We start from the raw sequence: 9,175 nt of genomic DNA on the forward strand, positions 1-9,175 counted from the left end.
ATCTCCTTTTCATGATAGAATTTTGGTTTAACACCTGCTTATTAGGATAACTTAGAACAGGAGAGCCAGTGGCTCTCCTTCAGACACTGAAGGCATTTAATGAATTGGAATCACTTATTACTGACAATACTTTGGTTTTCAAAATAATAGTACCAAGACAGTAAGAAGATATTTTAAGTTGCTTTTAAAAACATTTTATTGTTCACTAAGTGTAATACGCTAGTAACCATTGCACATAAAGGAAGCATTCAGAATATTATAATAAATAGATATGAATAATAAATATTCCACTTGTGACACTTTAAGATTGATGAGACTTTCTCTTCTGTTGCTGATGAATAGATTCGACTTCTGAAAACAAGAATGCAGCTGTGATTGAAGGATTACTGATTCTATCCTATTCTAATAAGTAAAAAGATACAATATTTTTATTAAATTAAGAATCTAAATAGTTTACCTACGGTACACATCTCACTATGTATTATACTCTACTAAGTGAAGGGATTGGGCTAATATTGAATACACAAGTGTCAGTCAGTGTCCACATTCCCACAAAAACATATCAGTGTGAAAAGCAAACACTAAACAGAATAAAACTGTAGTTAGAGGATTTTAGTTGCAAGGTTCTGCAAACTAATGTTGAAGATATACACATTCAGCTGAATATGTTGGCTAAGCTCAAATAAACATCTCGAATGCCTTTTCACAATTACAGAGCAAAGCCATTTGAATAACAACATACTGAGTCATCGGTAGCTACAAGTAATCCCAATTTGCACTATATAATCTCATATTTATTGTGAGGGTTTCCCCAGGTCAAAGCTCTTTCTACTTCTCCACCGTAGCAATTTGATGAAGTTAAGACTTGCACTGAAGATTTTGTCATGCTGAAAAACCATTTTGTAGAATATATCAATGGGTAGATCTCCATTTGGATCTGCATACTTCAGAGTTGTCATTGGAGTATACAAGGTGTTGGTCTGATGGCGAAAAGGTGGATTTTCTGAAAGAATTATCTTTACTGTATGCTGTAGAAAAGGAGAAATAGAATTTTCAAAGGACCTTTATCAAAACAGTAAAGTAAAACCCCAGTTTTCAGTTAGCAGTGGAAAAGTGAAAGAATAAAGTCCTAGAATTATGTAAAACCCTTTATATAGTTTTATTAGAATTTCATTAGAAAATTTTCTTAAAATATTTTATGGCCATAAGAAGTACTTCTTATTTATTCCTAGTCCTATTTCTGTTTCTCTGTACCATGGTGAATAGCACCTTATACCTAAGTATTCTGAACAGTCTTCCAAAATATGCCCACAATAGTAGATCCTTTCTTTTACAGTTCACTGGGAAAGGATCGGGACAGTGCATTTTGCAGCAAGATCTGGGAACCTTCAGTTGACACCGAAGCTATTCCTTACCAGCAAACACCTGAAATGATTGTCCCCTTCCCCCGCTTGCCTAAACTTGTCTTTCTGCAGGAAGCCTCAAGCACCAGAAACTATGTCCATGTTTCTTCTATTGTGCCTTGGCGGTCTGGGGTGGCTGAGTGAACTTCCCCACAGTGGAGGGATCACCAGGGAGATGGACAGGGCAGCAGCTTTGCCAATGGTGGGAGCCCTGGGCATGCCTATGGTAACACTGCAGAGCGTTCAGCCTTCAACAGATGACATACAGGGCATCTAATACCTCAGTGGTATTTAAATTACAACTCGTCTTCAATACTTCAAAAAGAACATTCTCTTAATATTCTAAAGGGTTTTATTTAGAACTCTTAATATTCTCTGGAGTTTTTAAAAACCCTTTTTAATCATGTGTATTACATTTAATTAAATCTAATGCTTCTACCAGAAAAACCCACCAACAAACCACCGCATTTGTAAATTACAAAGGAAAAAAAAATCAAGAAAAAGAAGATGGAGAGTTGTTTATGAGTTACCTCTGCAACATCTTCAGCACTTTGTCCCAGACTCTGGAAAATCTGCTTGTAATTTTTAAGGTAAATATTAGTAAACATCTCAGCTGTTTCTGCATCTGCAGCTGAAAGATCCATTTTCTTTCCATCTTCAAACACTTTTCTTTCAAACTCTGTAACCACTGGGCCTGGTTCAATCAAACTTAACCTGTTCAAAAAAAGCAAAGATATACTGTGTTTTGACTATCCCCCATGGAAAATACACCCCTCAATCCTTCCCAAAAAAGAAATATTGAAGAGTTGCACTCTTAGCCAACAATATTAAACAGTACATTCTGTAAAGGCAACCCATGCTGCATTACTGTTCTCATGCTCCTCCTATCTATCCCCATGTAGTAGTAGAAATCTGCATAGTTTAAATTTCAGAGAAGTGCTGTAACTTAATTCATGGCATAACTGAGTGCAGTTGTTACCTGCTGTTTCGCAGCTGTGGAATCTAAGGATGATTTATCCACAAGAACTTAGCAGATATTAAGAAAAATAATTAATGGATTATAACAATTCATTGCTTTCTAGACAAAATTCTGCCTCAATTTCTTTGTTTCCCTTGATAAAACTAGAAGTATCTGAAAGAGATGGGGGAATTGTCCAAACATGGATTTTCTTTGTCAAGCTGTCAGAGTTAGATAATTCAAGATTCTTCCACTGTATAATAATAAACTACAATATAGAGACTTTTGCTGTGGTTTTTTGTTCAATAGCATAGAGCAAATCACTGAAATACAGATACTGGTTGGGTTTTTTTCCCAGTTCTTTTCTCAGGCAGTAATAACTCTCAGCCACTGTGTTTGTAAAAACACTCTTTGGAATAGGACCGCTTTCTAGACTTGAGTTTTTTGGGCATGTTCTAAAGGTCCTTCTTTAGAACTAAATCAAGCTATTGACCTTCACAGCAGAATTCCAGCTACTGCTGGAACTAAAGCTTTTTCTCTTGCATCACTCTTCCCATCAGACCTTTAACTTTTCCTTTTATACTTCCTTTTTTAACCTCCTTTTTGCTGTGTCTTATACTCTTGAAATCTAATTATGAATTCTGGTATATCCTGTGTATCATCACAATACACTTATTTTAAATTTCTCCAAACTTTGCAGAGCAGTATGTAGAATCAGAGTTTTGTCTCTGAAATCCCACAACAGCTGGTGTCTCCCACAACACAGGGGCTAAATGCTTGGGCACACACAGATGCAGTGGATATTTACCAGTTGTTGGACTTCACGTGAAGAACAGTAGCACAATTACATGAGTGTGAATATACATGTGACAAATCAAACCCCAAAATCCACAGATGGTGCACAGGACCAGTCTCTTAAATACTGTCTAAAACATTAGAAATAGTACAGCACACTGTTCTCACTTTGCTCCCACCTCCTGTCATTACAGGTATCTCTCCCTGTGTTCCATTCTGATGGATTTGCACTTGCTCACTCTCTGTGGTGAACCCTAGAAGTTTTTCATCTGTGAATTGCCTAAGAAGGCTGTATTTTATCCACAGCTAAACAGTCTTTAACTATTCAAGAGAACATGTTTATTTTAACATCTAGATATTTTTATTTGCTTATGTAGCATGAAGAGTGTGAACATTTCTATGCCTTTTGTGACATATGGTTTTCAAGGGGTTCTCAATCTCTTTAGCAGCAAGCTTTAAAAATCTGTTTACTAGGTCTGAAATATTTAAAACTATCTAAAATACAATTTACACCAGTGGATCAATACTTACTGCAGTTTGAACTTGAGTGCTTGAATAGCTAAACTTTCACAGAATCCTTCCACAGCAAACTTAGATGCAGCATAAACATCATTAAATAAAATACCTGATGTACAAACAAAACATCTCTTAGAATGTGATCGTGTTCAACATACTAATAATTTTAAAAACTCATTTCTACAGTCTTGCTGAGAAAACTTTAGAAAAATCCTCATGCATGCTGAATTTAAACACTGATTTTTGCCTAAGTTCTCGAAACTGCTTAGTCTAGGAAAGGATGTTTGACTAATACCTTTCCTCCTCCTAGGCAATGCTGTGATCTCTTTGGATGATATTATTTTGTAGTCTAAGATGTGGAAGTGTCTGTACACATAATACCATCTGCATTATTTATCAGCAAGACTTAAATAGACGAACACAGGAGCTGAGTGTAATGCAGGAGATCCAATCGTGCAAGAGACCCAACTTGCATCTGAGTGAGTTAGAAAAAGCACTACATCAATCCATTTAGGTGGAGGGTAAATATTACAACTTGTGCAGATTGCTGTAGGGCCCTTGCTCACCAGAATAATCCAGGTAAGTTGTAATAATTGAAACAAATACAGTTAGACAGGATGGGACACGAGAGTGGGAGTACCATTATCTGTCAGTGAAATTTTACTCTCCGAGTTTTATGAGATGAGAAACTTTACAAAAAGGTGGTACAGTTGTTCAGGATTGGATTTTATTCTATTATGATTATTTTGCAGACTGTAATAAGCATGTTTGTCTGTTCCCATAATTTCTTCCAGTAAGAAAGATAAAAGTGATGCCAAGCCCTATTCTCCAGATAATAAAAATAAAACAATAACATTTAAAAAAAATTGGAGTTTAAGTTAAAACCCTAAAAAAAGATTCACTCTGCAGGTTTTGTTGCTAAAATGTCTTGAGAGTAGCTGTGTAGCAACATCCCCCTTAGATGCATAAAACCCATCAGGTACTTTTTATGGTTGGAACTTCAGCATTAAGAAACGCAACAGTTAAGATATGTCAGCTCCTACTTTTTTTTCTTTTAGATGAAAAGAGGAAAGCTTTAAATTTTGAGTACTGAACTCTTAGGTCAAACAAACAAACAAACAAACAAACTTTACCTTGTATTCCCATAACACTGCTTATTATAACTATATGCCCACTCTTTCTCCTCTTCATGTCAGGCAAAATCTCCTTCAGGAGTCGAACCAGTCCAAAGAAGTTGGTATCCATCACAGTTTTCATTTCATCTATGGTCTGACATTCAATAGGTCCAATGAGCCCCATTCCAGCATTGCTCACTGGGCAAAATGGGAGACAACAGTGAGCAACAACCTCCATAAACATAAACTTGTAATCATTACTGGAAAACATTTGAAAGTAAAATGAGGATTAAGGGTTAAATGATCCTTAAATAATCCTTTTAGAAAGGATTAAAAGATGTTATTGTCACTAAAGCTTTGCAAGTACACTTGACATTTCCGGATTTCTCTATTTTTAACTATGCTTTTAATCCAATTTAAATTATGAGATACTTTGCATTTTAACTAATTTATTTCTGATTAGTCCTTTTTTAAAAAAATTACTAAAGTATTATAGGAAAATGAGACAAGAATTACCTGTATTTGTTTATAATTCAGTATTAAGAATTAAAAGTTACAGTCAATACCCATAAGAATGAACAGAAGTCTTCAAAACATGATAGACTGGGCCATATTGTGGTCTGCTTTTTGTTTTCTTAACATTCATATCTTCAAGAGGAAATAAATCCCCAACAAAACAAACCACACACTTCTATTGATTTTTATTTGTCTCCTGGATATTCGTAAGTGGAGAATGATGATAGGACTGGCATTCTGCATTACAAGTAGTATGTCAAATTAGAGTATAATACATTTTGCAGAAACAGCTTGTTAAGCACTGCTTTAATAATTAATCAAAATAAATGTAGATCCATAATTTTCTATTAGAGAAGATTTAATAGCTGATGGTGTAAGCAATTTCCATCTTACTAAGATATTAATATTTATTTTTAGCAAAACAGTATGAAAACACTTCTTGTTGAATTATTTGTAAAGTACAATTTAAATTCTCCATACAAAGTGAAAATATCCTTACTTTCTTTGTATTTGTTCTTTTACTTGCTAATTCCCAAATGCTGTTGCTTTCTTAGTACAAAGAGTTGTTGCTTCATCAATAGAGTAGAAAGTCTTGCTCATGAAGGTGCTGGTTTAGGCAAAAGTTCTCACATTTACTAAAAACTGTATCATCTTATCCAAGACTTCCCTGTGATCAGGTTTCTCCTTTATAAACAAGGAAAATAAGCTTCCCTACTTCATGAAAGCAGGGTTAGATTTAATCTACTCATGTCTGCATGAAGTCTTAAAATCTTGAACAGAATATACTACGCAATTATTATTACTTTGATAATTTAAAAACTACACTGATGAAACTTCTGCAGGTTATTTGAGATGATGATATACAGAAATCTGGTATCTGTTCATAGCACACACATCCTGTACTTGCCTAAGACATCAATCCTTCTGTCAGGGATACTGTTCACACAAGCTTTAATAGACTGTTCATCACAGACGTCAAGTTGTTTAATTTCGAGGGTTTTGCCCAGCCTGTGACCCGCAGCTTCCTCCAGTGGCTCTTTCTTGGACAGATTCCGCATTGTGGCATAAACTGCAAAACACCAGAAGCAACAGTTAGCAGAAATAAAATCTTTACTCTGTCAGTCTTACTGAGAAGTATTAAAGAATATTGCTTTTACATCCAGATCTTAAATATCAGTGATAGAAACCAGATAAAAACTAGAAGTAAAAAGACTATTTTCAACATATATTGTCACTGATTTCCCAGAGACTGTTTCTGAAATCTTCAAGAAATTCAAAAGAAGAATTAAACCACTACACACAATGAAGAATGCAGTGTATAAAGATAATATTATCACCAAAATTTAAGTAACAGATATCAAGTTATACGGTTAAATTGTTTTTAGGTACCCAAAACCTCTCTCTTTCTTTTTTTGTTTCAAATCACCATCAACCTGTTTAGTAGACCAACAATAATTTTATTAAAAAAGTGGAAGACAAATACTTCCTTAGGTTGAAAAAATGTCTACTTTTTGCCAACTACTTCTCAAAATAGAAATTAGTTTTAACATTATTGTGGCCTAATTACTCGGAAAGCTCTGAATCTGCATCCAGTCAGTTAGCAGTAAAAAAGTGTGAAAGTAAGTATGAGAAACTGAATTAGCACAGATTGCTGTGTTCACCTTGCCATCCATTTTCAATCATAGCAAATACCCTGTTTTGCAGCAGTAAGACAAATCCCAGTCCCTTTGTTCACCCAGTTATGCCTGCACAGAGTTGGAATAATGATGTGCTTTAAAGAAAAAACTGCAAATTTAGGAACTGTTTATCTAAATTCCCTCCTTTGGTCCTCAAATGGACATGGGCACATACGTTTCATTCAACAGATTTTAGGAGCCCCAAGCAAAGCTGTGAATGTCTATCTGAGGTAGCACACTACAGAGATCTGCAGCTATTCAGCTTTATGTTCCCATCATTTCCCAGTGTGTGTGTAAACTTATTCACTTCCAGTAGTTGTTCAGTTTCAGTACAGCTACAGAAATATAAACTGCTTACAGAAAACAGTATATTTTTCACTGTATTGTATTTTCTTGAGAGTAAAAGAGGAAAACTAACAAGAAACGAGTCACCAAGCTGAATACAACTGCCTGTAAAATCACAGAAGAAAAAACAGCACTGTCTTGAACAGAATCTTTTTATAAAGATAAATAACAGATACATGGTTACCTTTAAATCTTTTCTGTTCATCTTTTGCCATTTTTACAGCTAATGCCAGTCCAATTCCTGAGGAGCAACCTGTAATGAGGACATTTCTTCTTGCCATTCTTTTCACTGAGTGGTTCAAGCAAGAGTCTTCTTCAGAGGAGCAACAACCTAAATGTGACTACAGTATAATGTGACTGGTCTTTAATGTTATCTCCAGCTTCCCTGAGTCAACAAATCTGAAAGTGCACACCTGGGCCTTGCATGATTAAGGGATAATCTCCAACTAGACAAAAACAGAAGCAGATGCTCCTGCATGTGCTTATAAACTGCATTATCAACACGGATTATATTTAATACAAAATTTGATTAAACTTAAAAATAAGACATTTGTAAACTACATGGATTTTTTTTAATAGAATAACCAGCTTACACAATACTGGCAGGAAAAGCCTTGCCACAGTTACAATCAGTCTGTATTGTCAAGTCTTCCACTCATATTTATGGAAAGTAAACTGCACCCAAAGTGGGATCCCTCTGCTAAAGCTGGTCAGACTTTCTACACCTACTGCACCCTCCTTGTTCTTTTGCAACAGAATGAGGAATGGATTTCTTCCCAATCCCTTACTATTATGAGTCCTAGTAGCCATTACAGAAAAAAAAAATTGAAAAATGGGATGTGGATTTTGAAAGAGACAAGTTGTTGGACAGATTCCTCACATTTCCTTTTGGCAGTGTCCCCAACCAAGAATAGAGAAAGCAAGCAAGTATACTGGCAGTGGAGAACTGACAGGAAGATATTGAACAGACCAGCTTCACTACGTGCTTGCTAAGACTGGAATCTCTTTCAACACTTTCGATTCTGCAAATGACAACATGGAAATTTAAAAAACTCAGAGCTAGCATGATGTCTGAGTTTTGGACCATTCTAGTTTTGGAGAAAATATTCCACCAATTTTGCATATATACTGTGGATTAAACAGAGGGGCATTTGGACTGGCACTTGGGTGCAATGCGAACTTAACATGCAGTAACTGCAGGTACATTGCAGAAAGAAACTCAGTCTGTTGTTTCTGCCCTCAGTGACAGAAAAAAGAAAGACCTTGATAAGCAATTAGCCTTATGAGCAGCATTCAGCTAATTGCAATGCCATTAGCCCCAGTAAAATGTTTTCCAAGACTCAGCAATCCCATGTGATGCAATGCACTTCAGAAAAATGAACTTAGTGTTCCAGGATTTGCAGAGAAGTAAATTCATTAGTAATTCAAGAAAAGTAGGACCCTACAGAAACATTTAACTGAAATTATGTTTAAAAAAACCCAACTCCATCCTTTCCAAAAGAAATAAATTGACTTGAACAGTATAAGTGGAATCATTAACTTCTCAGGCAAGCAATAAAATAGCACAACATCTAAACAGAGAAAACGTAATTATGATTCTGCTTATTTATCAGGTTTGACCCACAGTTTAACCACATAAGTTAGTATACAGACAAAATTTTAGTGCAAATGCTATTTAGCTGATTCAGAGATTAGGCAAATTGCTTTTGCTGCTCATGCACATTTATATTTAGTGCATGTAGGAGGAGCAAGCGAGGCTTTATGCAATGCTAGTTAGTGGAATTCCACTAGTGTTGTGATGCAGCTGTAATTACAGATTGGTTGTATTTTCCACTTGAAATCCTGGTTTGA

General features: G+C 35.4%; 1 protein-coding gene across 1 annotated transcript; it reads right to left on the bottom strand.

Annotated features, from left to right (window-relative positions):
- Positions 1-238: 238 nt before the first annotated feature.
- Positions 239-9,127, bottom strand: LOC103755948 (retinol dehydrogenase 8). The gene is made up of 6 exons (XM_008921947.4): positions 7,509-9,127; positions 6,211-6,372; positions 4,806-4,985; positions 3,688-3,781; positions 1,934-2,117; positions 239-1,028 (listed from the first exon to the last, which is right to left on the bottom strand). Exons 1-6 carry the CDS (start codon positions 7,603-7,605, stop codon positions 795-797), a joined length of 951 nt encoding a protein of 316 aa, XP_008920195.1. The 5' UTR covers positions 7,606-9,127; the 3' UTR covers positions 239-794.
- Positions 9,128-9,175: the final 48 nt, after the last annotated feature.

The sequence above is a fragment of the Manacus vitellinus genome, unplaced genomic scaffold, assembly GCF_001715985.3.
Source record: "Manacus vitellinus isolate BGI_N305 unplaced genomic scaffold, ASM171598v3 scaffold_21_pilon, whole genome shotgun sequence".
In the NCBI taxonomy this organism is placed as follows: domain Eukaryota; kingdom Metazoa; phylum Chordata; class Aves; order Passeriformes; family Pipridae; genus Manacus; species Manacus vitellinus.